Source organism: Tauraco erythrolophus, chromosome 25, assembly GCF_009769465.1.
Source record: "Tauraco erythrolophus isolate bTauEry1 chromosome 25, bTauEry1.pri, whole genome shotgun sequence".
NCBI lineage: Eukaryota > Metazoa > Chordata > Aves > Musophagiformes > Musophagidae > Tauraco > Tauraco erythrolophus.
The window spans coordinates 5,206,196-5,230,656 of record NC_141489.1 but is presented as its reverse complement, the minus strand read 5'-3'; the positions used below and the strand labels follow the sequence as shown (position 1 = coordinate 5,230,656).

The 24,461-nt window shown below is 50.0% G+C and overlaps 1 protein-coding gene across 3 annotated transcripts; it reads right to left on the bottom strand.

The window, feature by feature from the left end:
* Positions 1-1,672: 1,672 nt before the first annotated feature.
* PSMD11 (proteasome 26S subunit, non-ATPase 11) lies at positions 1,673-23,542 on the bottom strand. Of its 3 annotated transcripts, none has more exons than XM_086626605.1 (14): positions 23,452-23,542; positions 21,052-21,153; positions 14,913-15,037; positions 12,270-12,341; positions 11,855-11,912; positions 9,791-9,985; positions 9,165-9,309; positions 8,850-8,910; positions 7,141-7,203; positions 6,397-6,522; positions 5,806-5,841; positions 4,589-4,640; positions 3,453-3,595; positions 1,673-1,747 (listed from the first exon to the last, which is right to left on the bottom strand). In XM_086626605.1, the coding sequence occupies exons 1-13, from the start codon at positions 23,540-23,542 to the stop codon at positions 3,453-3,455; spliced, it is 1,269 nt and encodes a 422-aa protein (XP_086482731.1). In that variant the 3' UTR covers positions 1,673-1,747. The 3 variants fall into 3 exon arrangements, with proteins under 3 accessions (XP_086482731.1, XP_086482730.1, XP_086482732.1); XM_086626604.1 differs by lacking the exon at positions 1,673-1,747 and adding an exon at positions 1,830-3,319; XM_086626606.1 differs by lacking the exons at positions 1,673-1,747; positions 21,052-21,153 and having other exon boundaries at positions 1,830-3,595.
* Positions 23,543-24,461: the final 919 nt, after the last annotated feature.

Here is a 24,461-nt window from a genome sequence, read left to right as displayed (position 1 = left end):
CGTTTAAGTATGTGGAAGGTAAAGAAAAATCTCCCTCTACATCAAAGCGCTGCTGAAGGTGCTGCTGGCACCCGGGCTCGTGCTGGGCATGGCCAGGCGCTCCTGGCTGCAGCCACGTAGCCAAAACCACAGGAGATTTTCTGACCAAGCTTTTTTTGGTTTTCCCCTCCCCAAGCAGCAATTTTCTCAGCACCTTGAGCTCAGCAGCAGTTGGGAATAAGGAGCAGGGCTCAAAAACCTGCCTGTCCCCCCACGCCCCGACCCCGGTTCCAGGGCAGCTCAGGACCGACCCACGGTGTCGATGCCGCGAGGACAGACCTGTCCCAAAGCACCCAAAAACCAGCACGGCCTTCCCTGCGCATCCAGCCCAGCGGGGGAGCTGGATTTGGCAGGGATGGGTAAGAGGTCTCCACTTCATCCATCCTCACCAACAGCTTTAGAGGCTTTTCTGCGTAACGATGCGGAAGGGACGGTGCGAGCGCAGCCCGAGTGGCACTGCTGTTATCCAGAAATCCCTTTGTCCATTAAAAACATGACACGGACCCAGGCAGCGTGGAAGTCGCTCTGTGCGAAAGCCTGCTTTTTAACTCAAGCCTTTTGAAGTTTACGCCAAAAAGGTTTAACAAGCCCTACCATTTGAGCTTTTTTGGCCCTAATTTGAATGCCCTTGGAGGTGGAAGGCAGGCGTGGAGACGCCACGGAAAATCCCAGCTTTCCTGCGGTTTGAGTGACTAAGGTGCAATTAAACCTCCTGGACCCAGCGTGCGAGGCAGCCCAGCCGCCTCCGAGGCGGCGTCACCGCAGAGCCGCCGCGGCGTCCTCGCTCCTGCTCCGCTCTCCTCAGCCCCCAGCACAGGGGTCTGGCTGCTCCCCACGTCGTCACCTGCCGCGGCAGGACCGATTCCGGCCCCTTTGTGGGATGGCAGCCACGGCTGGACACTGTTCTCGACGAGCACACGCACGACTTCATGGCCATCTCTACCTTTCTCCACCTCAGCACCTTCCGTACGACCGTCACCGCTGCGCACACGGGCTTCGGCTCCGCTTCCACGACTGAATTCCCCCTCGCTCACCTACGATTAGCACCCACATCAGCAAATCGCACCCACAGCTAAGCATCCCCGGGGAAAACGCCACTTAAGTGGCATTACGGTGAACCGGCCAGAGCCGCTTTTGGGAAATATCTTACAAGTTATTTATAGTTTCAAAAACAAAAACCTATTGAGGAAACTGGAAAAGCACTTCCCTGCAATCCAAGCCCTGCGTAAGAGCAGGAGTTAAGCCCACCACGTTTTTTCTGCCTGCAAGGCTGGGTTTCTTGCCAAAACACCTAAACCACCCCGACCAGGCGGTGTCCGAGATGCAGGAGTTTCAGACATGAAAACTAAAAATTTCACATCAATTTGATTACACCCTAAAAACCCTGTCCAGCCTTAAGAGGAATCTATGCACAGTGGTGGCACGCCGAACGTGAGGCTCTCCAATGCAGCATCAGAGCATTTTCAAGAAAGTCTAGAGGTGCAAGAGGTCAGATGCAATTCAGTTTTCACCAAAATAATAATGGTAATTATAAAACTTCATTTGGTAAAACTCTGACTTGCTGTGCCAGGAACAGGTCACAATCCATCAACCTTTAGTGACGCTGCTGAAAACATGGTCCTTCACGCTCATCTCAGGAACATCAACCATCGACGACGCTTCCGTGGGCTCCGGCCGGGCGTGCAGCTCGCGTTGCGATCCACCTTCCCTAAGCGGAGAGAGAAACTGCACCAAACGTGCCCATTATCTGCCTCGGCAGCTGAAAACAGGAGACAGATTTTTTTTTTTTTTTTTGAAAAAAAAATTATTTTATTGGAACTCATCTGAACATCAGATATACCTGGTGTTGGTTAGCAAGAACCGTTTGTACATTTGATATTGATGGTGCCAAAAACCCAAACAGTGACTGACTGGATGAGATGGAAATTTAAAAAAAAAAAAAACAAAACCAAAAATAATAAAATGTCGGAAAGGTTAAAATGTGAACAGAAAGCAGAAAAATCAGCCAGTCTAAAATTCAGTGTAAAGGCAAAATATTTCCTGATAAAACAGAATCCTTTTACAAAATATAATTTTTGTACGAAAAACGCGGAGAGGGAGAGAGGGAAAGAGACGGAGGGGAAAGGAAAAAGAAAAAGATTAGCAGGACAGAGACGCAGAAGCTTACACTGCCCAAATGGCATTAAAACCTAACTGGTAACCTCACCATAAAATGCAACATGCTGGAATATACCGTGCTCCACCCCCCACATCTACAACTTTGGAACAGTAACGAGGAAAACTCCCCAGCGAGTGCTGCACTGGGTTATTCCAGAAGGGCCGAGCTGTCTCACATCGGATGTCGGAACAGAAAAAAAAAAAGAAAAAAAAAAAAAAGAAAAGAAACACTTAGCAGAGGTAAATACTGACAGTTTGCTCAGCGCCCGGGCAGCGGCGCGCCGCCTCGCCGGCCGAGCTTCGGGAGGGAGGATGCGGGGAACGCCTGCTCACCTGTTCTTCCTACCAGTGCAGGTAGGGGGGAGGGAGAAAACATTTAAAATCTAGTCTATTTTAAACAATAGCATGCAATCCAGGCCCCCCGGGGGAAACCTGCGCTGTTCCCTTGGTTAGAAACTGGCCTAAATGGTCTGGGCAGTGGGCGCAGCCGCCTCGAGGCTGCGGGCTGCGCGGGGCGGCTCGGGGCGAGCGCGGCACAATGACAGTTCTGAAGCAGGTTCCTGGGGTGTGAAAGCCTTCAGGAAAATCATTGTGGAGCTGCTTTCCGGGGGATCTGAGGCCTTTAAGATTTCAAAATAAACCAGCAGTCTGTACATTTGGGGCTTTTTTGGTTTAGTACGACTGGAATAAACTTGGCTGCTTATACACTGGCAGTTAAGTCTCAGATTTCAGAGCAGAGGGAGAGATGAAACAAACTTGTTTTGGGCACCTACCGGTAACAAAACTTTGTCCCTGCTTAACTCTCTGCCATCCCTCAGGAAGTGGAAAGCACATGTTTAGGTAGTGTAAGCCTTTTTCCTTTTATTTAGAATACCCTCTTTGTTTAAACAATATTCCCCCCCCAGATACAAAGTTTGGCCAGTAAAGATTACATGGAAACTGGAACACGCATCGTATGGAATACAAGATGCACTGGATGAGGAAGTTTAAAAACTTTCCGAGCGAAAAGTAGAACAAAGAAAAGAGGAAAAAAAAAAAAAAAAAAAGAGTCTCCTAACATTTTCCCAAAGGTTTCACTCTCCTGTCACACACACTCTCCAAATGACAGCTAGCAAATTCAACTCTGCAAAAAGAAAACAGAGTCACGTCAATCGGGAGGAGAGGAAAACGAGCCTCGAGGACACAAACCGCACCTTGGCCTGGGAGGAGCGACAGGTCCGGAGCAGCTGCGACCGCCGGCTCCCGCCTCCACTCACCTATGTCAGCTTCTTGGCTTTGTTGTAGAGCGAATCCACTACTTTACTCATATTCTGAATAGTCTCGAGGGCAGCTTCGTAAGTTTTGTCTACAGGGGGTTCATCGAAGATGATCAGGACTCCCTCGCCCTGGTCAAGGATGCCTGCGGACACAAAGCGGTGGTTACCAGCTCGACAGATCACGTCTTCCAGACAGCAGGAATTTAGGGGTCTACCCAGCAAACGGCCCGTCAGCTGGGTTGGGTTTGGAAGTGGCTTGTGTGTTGCACTAGGCTGGCTGACTGTTTTTTGTCTGGACCACATTAGCAGTAGCTTACCCAGAAAAAAACAACCCATCCTGGAGAGGGGGCCAAGAAGACATCCAAGAGATGCTTACACCTGCACGTTCCCTAACAGCTACCTTCCTCCTCCAGGCCCCTGTGCCCAGCAGCATGGCTCAGCACAACACTGGAGCAAGTGAAACAAAAAAAAGTGATTTTATAATTAAAGTATTTCCAGGTGCCAGATGGGCACTGCAGCTGGGTTCCATAATTTTGGAGCTATTCCCAAACCAATATGCTTCTTTCAGCCATTCACCTGGCTCAGCTAGATCAAGAGGGCTTTCTAAATCGACGCTGGGGACAACGTAAACAAGAACAGAGCTGTTCCTTGAGCGCTTATCAAAGAATAATGTATTTTTTTTGTCTCAGACAAGCCCCATCAATCGTGCTGTGGGGGTGGCCGCCACCAACGCACAAAATGCTCCTGACACAAATCAGCCAGGAAAGGTGAGCACATACTCCAGTAAGCTCCAAGGCAGAAGAGCCCATCTTCGCTCGATAGTGGGTCTCACAGCTGTCCTTGGATGCAGCCACAGCAAGTAAGGGCTTAAACGTGATTTCTGATTTGTGAAAATTAAGCCTTGAGCTTCATGAAGGCAGATGGAAGGAACAATAGGAACAGCCTTCGTGACAACAGAGAGAGTAACAAATAGTGCCTGTTGACCGGCGCGCCAGCCGTCTGAAGCAGAGCAGAGAGGTCTAAGGAGGACACTTGGGGTTCAAAGGTGCAGTGACAAAGAGGAGACAACCCACAGCTTGCTTACAGCCTGCCTGTGGGCAGCAAGGCAGTCAAGAGTGAAGGATGCAGAGACTCACCATGAAATTTCTTGTCCAAGATCATCTGTGAGAGTTTCCTTTCTACCTCAGCCTGAAATTGAAGCAGAAAAATTAAAAGTCTCCCAGAACTACTTAAAGAAATATGAATTTTACTACGCCACACTCAACAGCCCTGGCACAATACAAGGAACACTTAAAAGCAGGTGGTTTATCACTGACACGCTGTCAGGACAGACCTCTCCTTGCACCCTGCTTTGATACCACCACACGCTTTAGATGCCACCAGGAATGAAGCGGTGGCTTTTAACGACAGAGCACCAGGATGTCTCGCCCTCTTGTTCCGCAGAAGACGGTGTGCCTGTCGTTTCACACAGGCATTACTCAGTAGGGCACCTGGAGCGTTCCAGCTTGGTTTAGCAAATAAATATTTAGTCAAGCGTTGGCCAAGCTTCATCTAAGCCACTCAGCACCGAGTGGATCTCCTGCCCAGCGCCAGGGCCCCCCAGCAGTCAGCCCCTCTTCTGCTCTTTGGACACACGGCTGCGGTTAAACGACTGCAGTCCAGCTTTTACTCAAACTATGTGTTAAACACACCAAGGGCTAGGCCAGGAAAAGTCTGCACAGATAGAAAAGGAGGACAGATGCTGTAATGGCCATAAAGGCCGAGCTCGGGACACTTCCAAACCTCTGGCCTTAATGGCAATACAGGACAAAAGCACTTTGGGATGCAACTGGCTAGAGACTACAGTGGATTTTCCTAAAACTTAATCTGGTTGGGATTATCTGTAAAGCATTTATTGCAATAGTCAATGTGACATACACATCCCTAATGAAACTTCAAAGTGATTAGCTGGATCCTGTATCTTAAGGGCCTAAGAAAGACTCCTCCGGGCACGCTCACGAGGATTAAATGCAGGTCAACAGGGACGACTGAGCTGCTCATGACATGAGCTGTTACTACAGCAGAGGAAAATCTGTCTCCAATAAAAAGCAAGCGCTAACACAGGGAGCAAAACCCATGTGAAGGAAGGTGACGTTACAGCAGCTCCTCCTGGCACACAGGAAGCCTGTCCCATGCCTCCTGGAAACTCTCCGTGTTAAAGCCAAGTTCCCAAGAGTGGCAGTTGCCTGTAAGTGCTGCGGAGCCGACCTGTCAGGTTTAACAGCTTACATTGATTTCCCGGTGGCAAATGCCACGTGACCTCAATTCCTTTGCCCTCTTAAGACGTGCCACTGATTTCCAGTGATGTTCTTACCTTTGAGAGCTTGATGAGGCTGGATATGTGTTCAATCTATAAGAGAGACCAGTAGAGTTAAGTAAATCTTTAGCTGTACTTTTGACACACAACACGGAGGTGTGGGGCTCTTCCAAAGAACAGTTCAAGGGCCTGTAAATGCTCTGGACTAAAAATCTCCAGTGGCTTTCTCTGCTTTGCAGCTTCGTGTCCTTCAGATTTCATATCCAATTTTAACTGAAGATGGACTAGACACCTAAAGCCATTTCACTCTGAAACATGAAATAACATTTCTTCTCCAAGATTACTGCAGCTTTCCCCACACCCTCTCAGAGCCCTTGAAAGCCAAACACTGTCACCTTCAGTGTTAAAAGCACGTCCACCTTCCAGTGCGTGTAAGTGAAACAGGCGGAAAGGGCAATGACTCTGGAACAGGGTTTTCCAAAGTTCTCCTCAGTCCCCTCCTTATCATTTTTGAGCTGAACATGAGGAGCTCTGGAAGTGCTGAGCAGCTCTGAGTAAGAAGCATTCTGTACAGGAACAAGTCCCTTACCCAGCAACAGCAGGGGACAGAGGTACCAGCGTGTCCGTGTACTTGCTGGAAACATTTACCTGTACTCTGGAGAAGGGTTCGATGACTCTGATCAGATTCTGTTCCAATAAATTATCATAGAGCTTGGCCAAGTGGGTGTTGATGATGGGGTCGTCCCTGAGCTCCACCTTATAGTCTGTCAGAGCCTGTGAAAGACACGGTGGGAACAAATAACTCAGGAAGTGAGACATCTCCTGTCTTCCAAGGCCCTCTGAGCAGGCTATAGTCTTCCCTCCCTGCCCAGCAAAGCATCAGTGCTTAATCTAATTCCGTAATTTAGCGAAAAGGCCAGGAGGTCAGGGCAGCCCATCGAGCACCGTGCAGCGTCTGTCATCTTTACACTGCTGGAGCTCAGCAAGCGGGAGTCTCTGGTTTACACTCAGGAGACGGCATGACAGGATTGTTCCCTGACATGGGAATCCTCTCCGTTATCTCTGTGGTATTCTTGGTGAAGCCAGGAAAGATTTTTAGGAAGATACACATCTCAGTGAACAGCACCAAAAGTACAGGAAACAGTTCTAAGTTGGCTCATCAAAAAAACCAGTAACAAATAAAACAAAATCGTTTCGAGCAAGTTATTAATCCTCACACTGCAAAAACCAAACCAGTTTATTATTGTGGGGTGTTTGCTGGGTGTACTGTTGCTTTCTATGAATGTTTTTATGGTTTCCTGTTGTGGCTTTTAACAGCTCCTACAAATTTTCCAAACCCGGCATTCCCAAATGTTTTTCCAGTCAGGTTTCATTTTCTGTCTCCTGACTCACCTTTTCAAAATCTGCCAGCGATCGGTTCTTACTGGCCTGTGCCACACACTTTAGTGCTTCTGTCTGCAGAGAAAGAAAATGAGAGTAGGTTATTCTTCTGGATCCTCCTCTCAGTGCTATCATGCCAACCGTGCAGTACACCGAAAACGTGCTTAAGCAGCAGAATGGGAATGTTCCTTTTGCTGCAAAGCCGTGTCAGTGTAACTTCCACACAGGCAGAGTACGAACAGCTGCTAACAAGGAGAACTGCAGAACAGCTGCAGGACACAGCATGAAATCAGCTTCACAGAAACAAAGAACTCAAGTTTTGCAAGGTTCGAGAACACCAGCTGCAGCTGCTATCAGGTTGCGGGCAAGTTTGGCATAGTTTTTAGGGAAAGTGCACATTTTGGCACTTGCTTAATGAGCATGGCCCTTTTCAGCCCTTAAGCTGTGTTTCTCCCCTTCAGCGTGCCACGTTTCTTCTGCTGAGCGACAGAAGCATGGCAGAAGTCCTACAGATACACTATCATGGACAGCATCAGAAAACGTTTCTTGTGTACCCCACAGTCGCTGAAAGAAAGCAAAAGACTCAGCCACAACCAAACTACCATATTTGTACTAAACAGAACAGTAACACCACTAGAAGAAGAGTTTCCAAGCAGTGAAGTGCACAAGACAAGCAGGACAGCCCAGCGGCTACCGTGCACATGGCCCAGGCTTCTGCTACCACCACTCCCACCAAGCTGTCCCCAAGGCTGCCCACTTTCCCTCTGCTCCCTAAGCTCAGTTTGCACAGCTGCTGCAGGAACATGCGGTCATCGCCATCTCAGGAGGGCAGCGCAGGGAACAGCTGAGATTTCCTCCATCGTACACTGCCCTCCTGCTCTGAAAAGGAGTCTCCAACCCAGCTGCCGCTCGGGGGAAGGGGATGAAGCAGGACTAGGGCTGCCCTTTGTGATCCAGAAGGGATAACGCAGGGATATCCCCACTTCAGACTCTTTTCTACGCACATGTGCTCACTGACCTCCCCTACTAAAGAGCTTGCCCAGTCCGCTGCGAGATACACCAGTATTAGCTCCTGCGTCAAAGCAAATAGCTGGCTGACCAAAGCCACCGAGGGCATCAGCGTGTAAGCCTGGCTCAGACCTTGGCACGCCTGGCTTTTGGCCCTGTACTTTATATAAGCATCCCTGGATTTAACACGGGGGTGGCATTCGCAGACTGGCAAGTTAACCTGTTAGAACAAACGAGTTGATTTAACAACTCCCCAGCTGCCTGGCTTCCACCTTACAGCCATCTAGGTCTCAAGCTGCTCAGCTACGCTGCTATGAATGGATTTTTCAGGACTTGCTACAACACAAGCGAAAACAATGAATAACTTGGATTTAAATCCATCAGATCCATGGCTACAGAGCAGTTGGCGAAGGCTGAGCCATGAGTACCTTACGGCATTTGGCATTTAGTAGTTCATGAAGAAAGCAGGGAGGAGAAAACCAGAGAAAACAAAGTGAGCAGGCCAGATTCTCAGGTTGTGAAAACCACTGTACTCCCTCTGAAGGCATCTGACTTACGGCAATTACTTATGACACTTTAATCAGTTCTGGATCTCGTTCAGGACAGTCAGAAGTGAAGGGTGTTTTGGTATGAAAAGACAAAGCATTTGACAAAAAGAGTAACACAGTATTCTCAGAGCTATCAGGACGATAGAAAGGATGAAGTTTCTATACCTGTCTTCCTGCGTATCGCAGAGCGAGCTTTCCGCTCACTAACGCTTGCACATCTTCGGGGCTAGAGAGGAGAGGGAAGGGGAGAGAGTGTTTATTCAACAACATGCTCAGGTTAAATCTACCATGCCTCAAAAATTCCCAACTGAGAGTAAATTACTATAATTCAAATAACGTATCAGAAGCATCAATCAGGTCATAAAGACAAACAGTGAGTCTGCGTGCTCGAGTCCTTTCGCTAGTTTAGAGTCTTACAAATGAAAAGCCTTTCCCATTTAAATGTAGAAGGTGTTCTTCGCAGAACCATCTGTCACGTACATGTTCAGCATGATTTTGCACAGCAACATGTATTTCAGTGCAGTGATGGCTTTTGGGTTGTCAATTGAATCGTAGCCCTCAAACGCCTCGTAAAAATATGAATAGGCTGTTTTCCAGTCCTTCTCTTCTGCTGCATGGATAATACCTGTTGAGAGGAAAAAACAGGCAGGCATCAGAGTTAATTCAGACTGTGACTGGAAGAGGACAGAACAATTTGGCTGCCTAGTGCTTTATTTATCTGGTACTTCAGTAAAGGGAATCCTTTCTTTCTAGCAGACATCATCCAGGCCCTCTCTTAAGGGGTTATGTTAAGACAGACAAGTTTGCGGCACTTCAGGTATGTGCCTGCAAATCTGGTCAGGAACAACATTACAGTTACACTAACACGGTGTAACGGGAGGTTACGGACCCTCCACCACTGGAGGTTTTCAAAAATAGGCTGAAAAAACATGCGTCAGGAACGATGTAATTACAGCTGATCCTTCCTTGAGGCAGCTGGGCAGACTAGTAGACATCCTGAAGACCCACCTAGCATCATTTCCTATGATTCACTCAGGAAAGAACAAGTATCAGTCAACTGATGCATCATGACACGTCCTAGACCTTCCCCTCCTGACGGGCTTTACCTGACTGCATGTCTAACGCTGCTTGCAGCTTAGGCGGACAGTAGATTGCGTTGGCCGTAGTCCGTGCAGAGGTTAAGGCTGCTCTTGCTTTTGGCAGATTGCTCAGGGCATGGTAAGTCTTACTTTCTAACAGCTGCACTTCCACCAGCAACGCCTTGTCGTCCATCTTTTTCAATTCCCGAAGAAGCTGGGAGCCTAGCAGCAAGGAAGAACAAGGACCTTTGTAACCTGCTCTGCATCTGCTATCAATAACTTCACAAAACCAAGCTTTTCCAGGCGACACCCTTCTTCCCCCGCAGCAGTACTGGCTTTGAGGAACGGAGGCTGGACTTACACAGCCTGTTCTTCCAAGAACAAACAAAGGAGAGGAACTAATGGTAGGTCAGTGTCAGTCCACAGCTGGAGAAGAACCAACCAGTTCTGTGTTAGAGGCGGAAAAGGGCAGTGAGAATACTTGGGTATGTGGACAGCGTGTCTCTGCCACCTCATCGTGGGCAGCAGACACTCAGCAGAAAGTCAAGAATGGGTTGTGCAGTTCAGATGGTCACTCTGGTACCCCTTCCCCAGGTGACAGCATGATTTACCACTCACATTCAGAGCACCGAGCAAACCTGAAGTACTGCCCATTCCTGCATCATTCCCTTAGGGTGAGACCTGAGGATTTTCAGGCAACTCCTAAGAATACGGGACAAGGAAGGAATGTTTTAAGCACAAGACCTCTACAGATCAAGTTTAGAAGGTAGGAACGGACAGCGTAAGCAACGCCTGGATAAACCGCCACACTAAAGCGTTATGAGGACAGAAAGAGCCAGCCTTAGAGGAAACTTCTCCCCTTCTTTCCTCCCCACTATGAACTAAAAATCTAACTCAGGGCAAGCGGAGATGAGAACCTCATCCTCGCCTGCTGTGCTCAGAAGCTGAAAGCCACAGCTGAAACTGCATAACTAGGTGGAAGAGCACGGACCGTCCCAAGAAACACCCCGCAGAGACTCCTGCTGGCACCTCCTCGCCACGGCCGCAGACACAACCACGTCTTGGCCAGCCACACGAACACTACTACACACCTCTGACACCTCGACAGAGCTTTCAGAGAGGCCAGCCTATAGGTACAGGCCTCCACAACTCCCTCAGCTACCACCATCGTTAATTAACTTAATTAAGCATAGCTGTGGAGCGTGGACTCTGATCAGCTTAAAGCTGAGCTCATTACCCAGCCATATGCAAACTAATTCTAATTTGACACTGAACTCCGTGTATCGGAGCACTTAACATCACTCAGTATGCTGATCAGACACAAGCCGGACCCTGGACACGACAGGCGCTCGTGCCACCACACTGATTAAGAAGTGACGGGTCCCTGGCGAGGTGTCACCACGGCCCCAGTGAGCACTCCTGCCATCCCCCAGCCCCGCTCCCGCCCCCGCGCTGAGCTGTCTGTACCAACACCCTTCAGCCAGCTTCCCCCTCACCTTACCTCACCGCAGCCATTTGCAAAACCAGCGTTTGTAAAGCACCGAAGGGAGCTGGCCCGCGTAAGATGACCTGCTTTACTCTGCTTTGTAGCAGAGCAGGAGAGTTCACACGGTTAATTACCATCCCTCAGGTGGTGCAGAAGCAGATTCTTAAAGCCTTTACGCTGCCTTCACAAGAGCTTGTCTAATTACATCCTCAGAGGTTTGCCGTTGCCTGGCATTACTACTGCTTTTACTGAGGCTGTGTTTTAGCACGGCAAAGAAAGCTGGTTTCCCCCTTCGAGCTCTCTGATCACAGCAGCATGCTACATGTGTTCCAGCAGGAGCCAAACCTGATGGCCTTCAACTGGATACAGCTCCTCTTTGCTTCCAAAATAATTTGAAATGCACAAATGCTGAGAATGAAGAGATCTCTTAAAGCTTTTTACCACCTAGCTGTAGCAAAAGATGGCAGATCTGGTACAGCACTGAGAAATTAATGTCCAAGTCCTACAGAACTTAGTGAGGAACATGAATGACTTAGTCGATCGTTTCAGCCGCAAGACTAATGTCAAAGCAAAGAGCTGCTACCACCATCTAGTGGGAGACGTACCCAGTTGCAGTGCTTCTTGGTACCTCTTGGTATCGAAGTACAAAGAGACCAGCCTCGCCTGGAGAACAGAAAAGGAACTGCTGTGAGGAAAGCCAGAGAAAGGTAGAACAAATTTATTTCATAAAATGAAACTTTACATTCTTATCTGCACAGACTTCACTAAACTGATTTGTGTTCAGTACACTGTACGGTGCGGTTCTGCGAGATGGACCGTGTGGAAGATTGGTTAGAGGCACAACGGGTAAAACCCTGCCTGTTCAAGGAGAGTCGCTGACTCTGGCACCATCGCTATCACCCATCCGTGGCACAGACAAAGATCTGGACGACACACTACGAGTTCTCTGCTTGCACAGGTATTAAATCTGAGCAAGGAAAGGGGCTATTACACAGCTTTGGGATGTGCGACGTAACGTACCTCCAGAGCCTGGCGTAGGAAAGTCCTCTTCTCTGATTTGGCCCATTCAATACACTCTAAACACAGGTCAACCTTAAAGGGAGCAGAAAGAAATTTGTAAAGCCTTCTGCTGCCCCTCTTTAAAACAGCAGTACGGTTCAACCATTTCCTACAAAGCAACAAAAACACAACAAAGCCTGAATCTCCACAGTGTCGTTTAAGAAAATAAGTCGTTCCTGTCTGAACGGCAGCATTGCTAAACATCAAATTAGCTTTCCTTTAAAACGAGCCTGGAGATGAGCTGCTTTACTCTGCTTCCATCATCAGTGCCGACCCCAAATGTCTCTGGACAACACCTTTAGCATCACCAGGGTAAAGCTCACCATTTCCACGAACTGCAGCTGGAGGGCGGGAGGTTAAGTGACTCTTCGGTAACCACAGGACACACTTTAACCTCAGGCTGCATCGTGTGGGCACCAGAGTTCAACCTCACAGATGTGTGGCACAAAATGATACAGAACAGCTAGAGTTTGCGCTACAAATTTTCCTGTTCTATTTGCTAGATTGACTTCCTGCGCTGTGCCACAACGTTCACAGCATCACACTACTTACAGTATGGATTGCAAGAGAAAGTAAAGTTCAGGAGGCAAACTAAGGCTTAGTTTAAGCTTTAGCTGTCACAAAATAACCCCAGACCACCTTCTTTGCTTGCTTTTCTTTGGCATTTGACTTCTGACAGCTTTTTCTGACCACCAGGGACAACTCTCCCACGCCGGAACATGAAAATAAAGATTTGCCTTCCAAAGTTTCACCAGTAAAAACCACTGCTGAAATCCTAATAGCATTTCTTAAACAGCTGTGGTGGTGTTTGAAACAAAAACATCTGGGTACACGAGAACTCGCTCTGCCTTAGGGCAAGGGATGAACTGAAAGGCTTTGAAGTTCCTCCCAGTGTGTTTTTTGTGCCATGTTCCACCTCAACTAGAAGACAGTGTCGATTTAGCACTGGCCCATAACATACAAGCCATCCTGAGGTGCTAGGCTCAGGAATGCCTTTTCCCAAAACCTCTGGATCGCAGCTCTCCCTGGAGCAGCTCTGTAGCTGTACTACACTGCGGGACTTGTCAGCTCCTCGTCACGGCTTCCTACATGGGGACGTTTTATGAAAAGCCACTATGAGGTTTCAATTTATTGCACAGTGATAGCTGGAGCATTAGGAGGTGGAGAAATCTCCAGTTTTGTTGCTTTACTGGACTCCTGAGAGTCATCTTAATATACTTTACACCGAGGAAGCAAGCATCCCTCTGAACATTTCTGAGGAACCTCACAGGTTAGGTGTCATCATTTCTTAAGTTGGGTTTGACTTCTGAATACGCATGAAAGAGAATGTTTTTACTGACTTGGCCGTATTTCCATCCCTGTCACTTCAAGTTCTTCCCCTGCTGTAAAACCTTTTGGGACAGCATCCAAATATCATAATTTACATCAAATTACCTTCGGAAAAAGTCTGAAGCCACCCATTTTCTCCTGACCCCTTTAGGGCTTTCCCTTCTCACCTGCACATCCCACCTCGCTTCCCTCAACCTCTTCCGCCTGTCACTGACATACAAGCTGCAGGAACTGCAGAGCAGAAGAACATTTGCTAAGTTACCTGAACTAAAAGATGATACCACTGCACTAATTTGGCTAACGAGAACGTCACCTGCCTCTCCATGTGGCAGAACCTCTTCTAGGCTGTCATGTGTCAGACTCCGTGTGCACAGTGTTCCATGGGCTTTGTCCTTGACCTGTTCTCAGCCCTTCCGTGGCTCTTCTTTCCATCTAACTGCTTTGGTGTGTCAGTACAACCTATACTACTCCAGGCCAATGTTGCTTGTAAGTGGCTCCTCATCAGATACATTTACAAGTTGCTCCTGTCTTCCCATTCCCAATAACTCCCAAGTCACACCGACGAAAAAAAGAAGTAAAACCAACTGCATTCTAGGGAGCTAATGAGAATGGAGTAAATCCAAACTGTGGGCTATCTTAGAATGAACGGGTTTTCTGGTGGAGAGTTTCATCCAGTGGAAGTAGCTTACACTTGGTAACTGCAAAACTTTTTCCACTCCCACTTCAGGAGTAACTTTCACGCCTCAGAAGCCCTCTGTAGAGTAAGGCACCCTCTGCACTGTGTCCCCATGCAATGAGCCTTCACGCCTCCGGGTGAACGACGCTACGTAATCCTCACCACCTAACCCCACCAACTCCTGAAGAGGCCTTGAACACTCGCTCCTCCAGCTCTGTGCATCACACACTGCCCCACCTTTCCCCTAGACCGAGCTCCCTGAACAGGTGTAGCACCTATCGTATCCCAAACACTACTCACACTAAAAAATTCTACTGGTTTTGTAAGATTTTTTTTTTGTAGGTTTTTCTACTACAAAGCAACGCAAATCCAAGAAAAACGCCCAGGGTGAGAGTTACTCCTAACCTGCAGCAGGATGAGGCTTGCAGAAAAACATGGCTACGAGTGAATGAAATTAATGTTTTATTAATAGAATATATCCAAATGCATTAAATGAATGTTTCCTGGCATGAATAACTCTTCAGTGTGAAGCGAACTAGGTCAGATCACGGTGTCACAGGCTTTTGAGGAACAGACTATTGCTGGAATTTAAACCTCACCTCCTGTCCTGTTGCTGCCTCCATATCGAGGAAGAGATCGAGCAGAGACCGGACTAGGCGGGCTGCCTTTGCTTTGCTGATGGAGTTCAAGAAGGGTCGAACATACTTCAGAAGTCCTCCCAGCTCTGTGCACGGAAAACAGAACCACACAGCCAAGAGTTACACCGCGGCTGGAGCACCTGATGTGTCTATACACAGCAGTATTTATTACACCAAACATTTTATAAGCAGTCTCTCAACGTCATTTACAGGAAAAGAGCGATAAACGCTGCCTGAGGGAATGCCCTGGCATTCCCAACGGGCACTGGCAAAGGTGACTGTTGGGCTCCAGCCTTACCCGCACGGCACACGCTTCCCCTTACTTCAGTTTGCCCAATTATAACACCATTTGTAACCACACTGGCCCCAGGCACGTTTTAAAAATGAAAGCATCTGCTAAATGCTTTGAGATTTTTCTATAAAATGGGCAATGGAGTTTATAGCTTAAGTGTGTTTTTATTAACTCACAGTTTGACGTTTTAATCTGCCACACAAGAAAGTCAGACACAGCCCTTGCTCCGCTGCTGAAAAAATGACATTTCTTAACACTTCAACTACCCACATTACCTAATTAGAACTTGCCTTACCTAGATTTCTGTTTCCACTAGTCTCCTTGCTAGCTCACAGCTAGCTAGCCTCAAGCCCACAAAGGAAAAGTCTTTCTTTATGTAGAAATACTCTACAAATGTCTTTCCTACAGAGCAAAGGAATGTGGCAGTCAACGTGGGCAGCAGGTTAAGGAAGGGGATTCTGCCCCTCTGCTCTGCTCTCCTGAGACCCCCCTGCAGTGCTGCGTTCAGCTCTGGGGGCCCCAGCACAAGAAGGACATGGAGCTGCTGGAGCGGGGCCAGAGGAGGCCACGGAGATGATCCGAGGGCTGGAGCACCTCTGCTATGGAGCCAGGCTGAGAGAGTTGGGGCTGTTCAGCCTGGAGAAGAGAAGGCTCCGCCGAGACCTTCCAGTACCTAAAGGGGCTACAAGAAAGCTGGAGAGGGGCTTTGGACAAGGGCGTGTAGTGACAGGACACGGGGCAATGGATTTAAACTGACAGAGGGGAGATTTCGATGGGATCTAAGGAAGAAATCCTTCCCTCTGAGGGTGCTGAGGCACTGGAGCAGGTTGCCCAGAGAAGCTGTGGCTGCCCCATCCCTGGCAGTGTTCAAGGCCAGGTTGGATGAGGCTTTGAGCAACCTGGTGTAGTGGAGGGTGTCCCTGCCCATGGCAGGGGGGTTGGAACTGGATGATCTTGAAGGTCCCTTCCAACCCAAACCATTCTGTGATGCGATGATCACAGCAGTTTCAGGACTCGGCGTTCACGGAAGCTGAGGGGAGTTCCGTGCTGGAACTGCACAGCACAAGTCAAAAGTCTTCTCCTGCGATAAGCAACGCACGGCCGTCGGGGCAGGCTGCAGCGATGCCTGCTGAGAGGCAGGGGACGATACATCCTGCAGACCAGCACCATGCCAGTGCAGGGTCCAGTGCTGACTCAAAGCAGTGGGGTTGTACACCGAAATCCCAGATTATTTGCCCCAGAATTTTAAGTCTCACCCAAACATCAGCTAGATCTCGTACTACCATGTTTACAAGACTTGACAGTAAAAAAAGAAAAAAAAAGGTGTAACTTCAGATATTTGTGTAATTTTGAAATTTCAGTAAATTTCAGAAATCTTCAATATACTGTATACCAAACTGGTATCAAAATCAAAATGAAACGAGACGAATCTAATTTCATTTAAATTAGTACAAAGAGGATGATCGTAAGAATTTCAGCTTGGAAGGATTCCAGTAAAAACAGTTGAAAACAAAGTTTCTTTCATATTTTGTTTCACAACAATGCAAAAGAATCCTTCTAAGAACATCTTAATAATATCTAAAAACTATCCTTGTGCTTTTTACTTTTTCAACCTACTCATTTTAGAAGTTTAATCAAGCCGGATTTCATTTCTTAACTGTAAGAAGCAGAACTCAGTGTGTTCCAACCCAGCTGCTCGTGGTGATGTACTGACACTTTCACACACCTGAACGTGCAGTTTTAGACCACACGAAACTTCTCTCCAGTGCCCCCTGAATCCTTGGCAGAGCCTTATTTTCCAAACAGTGCAATAAATCACGCCTCTGCCGTGACCCACTCGGACTTTGTACAGGGAACAAAACAAGACGCTACGACTGTCGTGCCCAGGATTCCACAGGAGTTGCACTTTCTGTCGGAGAACAAACAGCCAAGTTTTCCTGGGATTGAGGTACAGCTACTACTCTGGAGACAAGTGGGCTCCAGATCACCTTACTGGGCTCGGAAGAGAAGTCCTCCCTGATGCAACTAACACAAGCTCTTGAAAACACCACACTTAACACAGGGAACAAGCGTGCTTCTCATCAGGACACAGCACTCTGCATCCTTAGCTTTGAGCTCTGCAACTGAGAACGTGCCAGTCTTCCCATTTGCCTCATCAAGGCAGCGAGGCTCTCTCCGAGATCCAGCAACCCTCAGCTACTCCAAGGTTCCACTCCTCTTACTGTACATCGCTGCCACGACCCCAGCTTCTCAGGACCAGCTCTGTCCCATGGCAGGGGGGTTGGAACTGGATGATCTTTGAGGTCCCTTCCAACCCAAACCATTCTAGCATTCTATGGTTTTAGTGCACAACATACTCTTCCACGCAGGAAAGGAACTTTGGAAGAAAAGAAAGGAAAAAATCACATGAAATACACTGCAGTACTTATCTTTCCACTGACTCGTTCAACAGCTGCCTGAGAATTCACTAGGAAGTAGATCTGGAGTCACCAGCTAGAATATCACTGCATTTTGCAAAGTACACATCTAGAATCTAGACACGCAAGCGCAAAGTTCCCAGAGAAATTTCGCTTTCCTACCAAAGTAACTGTCAACTATTTTAGGAAATATTTTTTTTTTAAGTCAACGCAATGCTTGGTGAAGTGGTGTGATTGACAGCTCTGGAGAAGTGATGAGCAGCAGCTCTGGAAAATGAAGTCTGCTGCTCATCCTCAGAGAAAGCGCCTCCACAAGCCCACATGCTATACACCTGAATTCCTGATCCCAGTTATTCCAATCCCAGTTTTAAGCAATGCTACAAAAATCCAGAACTGTCCTAAAAAAAAAAGTAATTAATCTACCAGTTCAATCCTTAATCTCTATCAAGCAGATAAAGAGGGTGATTTGAATCACTGTTATTATTTAACTGAAGGCTGTAGCTCACCAGAGGTTAGTTCTCTAAAAACTACAGATTGATTTCAGTCTCAGCCAGGCAGCAGCACAGCAATTGTCACCTTCAAACCCCACCAAACTGCAGCTGATTTCTTCCCTAGGCTGCAGCTCACCGACCCGTCCATCTCCAAGAAATTATCCCTTGAAAGGAGCCAAACAGCCACTACGACACCTCGAGTCTGTCAAAGAAATTCCACCAGTTAAACCCAAAACGTGTGCAGCAAGCGACCACGATGAGATCCGTTTCACCGGGCCAGGAAGCGCAGTCGCAGGAACTTCCTCGGTAGGCTGAGCAGCTCCGGATCCGCTCCCCTGGCACAGGAAGATCCGTGCGCCCGCCTGGTGCCACCACCTTTGTGAACAGTTGTACCTGGGGGAATCGTGGCTGACCCTGACCTTGTCACTCCTACCAGCCTACTCCACCCCAGAGAGCAGGCGGAAAGGGAAGGTGACAGTGCCTTTCCCAGAGGGCTGGCACTTCTCTAAGCTGGGTATTGCCTTTCTTCATCCCCCAGCTTCACCACATCTCCAGAAATCACAGCCTGGTGGTCTCACTCCAAACCACACATACACAACTGGCTTCTTGATGTTGCCAAGTTCATTTTCTTCTCTTCAGACCACAGCTGCTCTGCAGTTAGTGTTCCCTTCAACGCATTCATACACACGTCACATTTGCTCCTTCAGAAACCTGATTTTGATCAGCTATCATTGTAATTTTCAATTACTTGGCCTTCCCCTTAAAAAAACAACAAAAACATTACTAGCTAGTCACCCTCTGAGAATACACCGAAGTTTTTTACACTCATGCAAGACTTTGCCTTAAACTCAAAACTACCCCAAGTTCTGCAGCGGTAGGGAGGCCATCGTGCACCTAACAGCTCTTCTCTCGGGCTTCTGCACACCAGCAGCGCATCCAAACCCTTCCTTGAAGAGATCCTTCTGATGATCTCCCCCTTTTTAGCCCAAACACACACCTCTTCCTCGGCGTAGGACAGAGCCTCGTTTGGTTACTTCCACAGAAGCAAACACCAGAGTGCAAAGGGCACCCGTACAGCACAGACACCTACACCTGAGTTAATGACCTGAGGTTCTTTCAACACTTAATTAGAGAAACGGGCACTTGTAGAGCAGGCTTCACTTGTCCTGCTCCACATTTTTACATTTTTAGAGACGAATCGTGTGCTAGAAGGGCTTATTTTTCTCCAATAACTATAAAAGCAGTCCACACTGGGAAATCAGACATGGACATCTACAGTTAGGTGAGATGAACAGCACCTTTGTTTCCAACGCTGCTCCAAACACAAGTGATCTACTTTGTCACAAGCTCTGCTCAACTGCAAATCACAGCAGGACCAGTGTCCAGAACACTCAACCACATGTAGCAGATGTGGGTAGATCAGTTAAAGGGCCAAGTCAAAACAGATGTTTGCAAAGACTGGACAGTAGGACACCAAGTGTGCATTTCAGAATAAATATAAAACTATGATCTCCAGCACAAGAAGGACATGGAGCTGCTGGAGCAGGTCCAGAGGAGACCACCAAGATGATGCAAAGGCTGGAGCACCTCTGCTATGGAGACAGGCTGAGAGAGTTGGGGCTGTTCAGCCTGGAGAAGAGAAGGATCCACAGAGACCTTCCAGTACCTAAAGGGGCTACAAGAAAGCTGGAGAGGGGCTTTGGACAATGAGTGTAGTGACAGGACACGGGGCAATGGCTTTAAACTGAAAGAGGGGAGATTTCCATGGGATCTAAGGAAGAAATTCTTCCCTCTGAGGGTGCTGAGGCACTGGACCAGGTTGCACAGAGACGTTGGGGCTGCCCCATCCCTGGAAGTGTTCAAGGCCAGGTTGGATGGGACTTTGAGCAACCTGGTGTAGTGGAGGGTGTCCCTGCCCATGGCAGGGGGTTGGAACTAGATGATCTCTGAGGTCCCATCCAGCCCAAACCATTCTGTGATTCCATGATTCCATTGGCCGCTATCTGAGACCTCATCCTGCTCTACTGCTTTCCACAAACTACTCTTAACATCAGGTCTGGTGTCCCAGTTGAATTTTCAGTTTGATTAAACCTTCTGCTGGCCTGTTTTCCCCACACACTTTCAGACTGGGCGAAGGACACACACTCCACGTTCTGAATCATTGCTGTCAGGAAATATCAGGGCTGGCCCACAGTGACCTGTCTGCTCTTTGCAGGGACGTGGTGTATCAGCTCCCACAACGCCTGAGGCGAAAGGTGCTCCAGAAAGGCACGAGCATTCTTCAGCAAAGAAACAAAACTAAACTGCTGGGTACAAAATAACAAACATTTTGCCTTGAGTTTTCCAGGGAACAGAAGACATGAACAGATTCAACTCAAAAATCATTGAATAGAGAACTTGACTCCATTTCTGTCCTTTCACACACTCACAATAGCAGGACTGTCAAGTCTTGCTCTCGTGAGGAGCTGGGCAAGGATTTTCTGATGTAATGTTGCAGCAGAAAAATCAATTAATTGAGAAAGCTGCTGGTGAGAAAGGACTTCTTGGGACAAACCTTCCAATTTAAATCAAGGCTCTGAGATTATTAAAAACAAATCAAGGGAAGCTTCTACCTCAAACAGAACAGCTCGACAAAACTTTAGTCACTTGCACTAAAACAGCTGCACGTCAAAGGGTCACAAACTAGACTGTCCAACACATGAGCAAGATTTTGGAATACTGGAAAACACGAGATTAATGTTTTATGTTGTTCACCCAGTTTTTTAGTTTCTGTCCCTTCTCTGAGAGGAGATTTCCTGCCAAAAAACGCTTTTACTTCTACCCAGTTAAATAAAGAGGCTAAATTAATTTCAATGTGTGTGTCTCTTACCCATTACCCCAGTTCCTTATTTCAGACTCACCTTCCGCCTGCCCTGTCTTGGCCAAAAGCGACCCCAGTTCCAGGATGCTCTGTTCTTTGACTTGCACCGCTTCTTCGTCGTTTTCCTGGACATCGCGTTTCACTGGAACAGAGTGGAAAAGTTACCTGTGATGCTATTCCAGTTGGAAGATTATCACTACTAGCCAACTGCTGGAAAGGCACCAAAAAAAGGAACTGTAACAACAGGCAATAGTGAACGGAGCCTGGCCTGGGAGGTCTGGAAAGCAGATTAAGGGGAAAATTTAAATGCACAGTTTATAGAAAGCGCTTCGTCTGTACCTCGCCAAGGCTTTAATCCAGGGGACTGACACACCTGCATGCTCCAACCTGAACACAAGTTAAGTTTTGAAGCAGTCTCACCAAGCCCGTCCAGCTGCCCAAGTTTCATTTGAAAAACACCCCCACACAACAGACCCTTTCCCACTGAAGCCCCAAAAGCAAAAGAAATTTAATGGGATTTCCAGGGTCGGGTATTCTGGTCCTGGGGTTTCCGGTGATGCCACTTTGTGTATTAAACCGTGATCCCGCGATCGGAATGTGGCACAGGAGCAACATGGGTTCTGCACACCAGGAACGCCCGGTCTCTTCGCTCCGGCGCGGAGCAGGTGTTACAGCTGCCACAGGAGTCAGTGCTCCTTCCCACACGGAACTCCGACAACCTAATGGTCACTCTGCACACCAACATGAGTAACTCTGGCTCCGGAGCACGTAGAGGGGTCAAATCATAGAATCACAGGATGGTTTGGGTTGGAAGGGACCTCACAGATCATCCAGATCCAACCCCCTGCCATGGGCAGGGACACCTTCCACTACACCAGGTTGCTCAAAGCCTCATCCAACCTGGCCTTGAACACTTCCAGGGATGGGGCAGCCACAGCTTCTCTGGGCAACCTGCTCCAGTGCCTCACTACCCTCTGAGTGAAAGTCTTCTTCCTTATATCCAATCTAAACCTCCCCTCTTTCAGTTTAAAGCCACTGTCCCATGTCCTGTCACTCCATGACACACAGCAGCACCAAAGCTGTGTTTACACATCAATTTTCTGTAAGTTTTCCACAACACAAAACACATTCCTGCCTGCCACGGGCTGCCGTGTCAGTACTCACCTCCAGCACCCCCTGCGCAGCTGCGTTCATCCAACTTCTACCCAAGCAAAGGCAAGACCCCTGCCCAGCTCCAGAGAGGGGGCTGAACCCCTCCCCGCTGCCCCCGCGCGCAGACTGGGGCTGCCAGTCCCCATAATTTAACACGTGCGGGGTCAAAGCAGAGTAACTTGGCTCCCAAAGTTTCGCAGCGACGCTCTCCGGCTGGCTCCAGCTTACACCAACCGGCAAGGCGAGCTGTCGCTCCCGCCGGAACATCCTAAGTGTGTGCCAGCCCTGAGAACGCCGACTCCCAATTATCCAGAGAAGCACCAAGAGGGGCGAACAGCTTCCCAATTCCATCCAGCAGCTCCAGTTTCAAGGTCTAACACAGGCACTGGGAAACACCTATTTACCCAACACGGCGGGGTGACAGCAGGTCACAGCACCTTTTCAGAAAGGTTCCAAAAATCGAGAATTACGCTTTCATACACCTGTTCTGAGCACACTGCCCCTCCCTTCCCTCGATCCCCAAATAAAGAGGGATGTTCGCGTTGTACCTACGAACCGCCTGGCAACACCACCATCCTCTCGGCACTGCGGAGCGCCCGGGACAGCCCGGGACAAGGCAACCGCTGCAAACAGCCTCTGCCTCGGGACGAGCACGAGTAACAACTCCAGAAAAACTCCGGGAAACTTTCTGCGCAGCGCTTCGAAGGTCGTTTAAAGAGCGGGTGCATTTTGGCGTCGTAAGAGGAAACACCATTTCCAGCAGAGCTTCTCGTCCCTCAGCACGCCGCGCACCGGCGCAACACCCACACCCCGCGCCCCCACAACCGAAAAGCCCCAGAAGCGAGCCGCCGGTACAGGCGGACTCCCGCCCGCCGCAGCCCCGGGACGCGCCGCTCCACGGGCTTCCCGGCGGCGAAGCTCACACGCCGCTGCCTGCGCCCGGGGGAGCAGGGCGCGGAGCCGGGAAGAGAAGCCGGCCCGAGCCGCGCGGCCTCGCTGACACGCTCCCCGAGCGGGGCTCCGCCGCGGCCGCCCGCTCCCCCCGGCAGCTCCGGCCCGCGGGGCCCTCACCGGCGGCGGGCAGCGGCACGGCCCCGGCCCGCGGTGCGGGCGGAGGACTCGTGGCGGCGGAGCGGAGCGCGCCGGGCCGGGGCCGGCGGAGCGGGCGCAGGCCGCGCTGCCGTCCGGCGCGCACGGTGAGTCAGCAGCCGGCGGCGGTGGCGGGCGGGAGGCGGCGGCGGGCGGCCGGGGGCGGCCCGCGGGGCGAGGGCGGGCGGCGGCGCCTCACCTATGGAGTGCAGGATGCCGATGGAGGCCTCGCGGTCGGTGGAGAGCAGGGACTGCGCGCGCTGGAACTCCAGCACCGCCGCCGCCGCCATCTTACCGCTCCCTCACTCCCTCCTCACCGCCAGCCCGGAAGCGGCGGGGGGGACAGGCCACGCCTCTTCCGGGCCGGCGGCACGACGGGAGTCGTAGTCCTGGAACGGGGAGCGCGGAGCGGGGCTGGGAGGAGGGCGGGGACCGGCGGGGAGGGCGTGGCCCGGGGAAGGCGATTGGGCAACGGGGCGTGGTCTGCGGGGTGGGGGCGTTGCCCAGGGAAAGGGGGCGTGGTCTGAGAAGGCGATGGGGCAGGGGGCGTGGTCTGTGGAATGGGGCGTTGCCCGGGGCAAGGGGCATGGTCTGGGAAAGCCGATTGGGCAACGGGGCGTGGTTTGCGGAATGGGGGGCGTTTCCCGGAGCAAGGGGGCGTGGTCTGTGCAGGGGGCGTGGTCTGGGAGGTGATGGGGGCGTGGTCTGTGGGATTGAGCGTTGCCCAGGGCAAGGGGGCGTGGTCTGGGAAAGCCGATCGGGCAACGGGGCGTGGTTTGCGGGATGGGGGCGTTTCCCGGAGCAAGGGGCGTGGTCTGGGGAACGGGGCGTGGTTTGCGGGATGGGGGCGTGGTCTGTGCAAGGGGGCGTGGTCTGGGGAGGGGCCGCGCGCGGGGGGCGGGGGGGCCGCGGCCCTTGTGCGGGGTCCTGAGCACCGGGGGGTGGCGGGGGGCACCCGGGGACTCCCTCGTGGATCCCCGTGGATCCAAAACCGCCCCTGCCCCTTCCCGGGGGCGCTGTCTGCGGCGGGGGCGCAGACGGGCTGGGGGTGCGGGGCCGCGATTAGGCAGAAAGCAGCACACCCACCCCCCCCACCCCCCCCCAAAAAAAATAAATCACCGCTGAGCTCCCCAAACCCCACCGACAGCCGGCCCCGGCCCCGCTCCTGTCCCCACCTCGGTCCGAAACGAGCCGGGACGAGCACTCTCA

Bases quoted from the DNA above. Each gene is read 5' to 3' on its own strand.
- PSMD11 (XM_086626605.1), bottom strand. From the start codon at position 23,542: ATGGCGGCGGCGGCGGTGCTGGAGTTCCAGCGCGCGCAGTCCCTGCTC. The intron at 21,154-23,451 runs GTGAGGCGCCGC...ACTCTGTTCCAG, and splicing joins CGGCATCCTGCACTCCATAG to TGAAACGCGATGTCCAGGAA. The intron at 9,986-11,854 runs GTACGTCTCCCA...CCTTGCTGCTAG, and splicing joins CCAAGAAGCACTGCAACTGG to GCTCCCAGCTTCTTCGGGAA.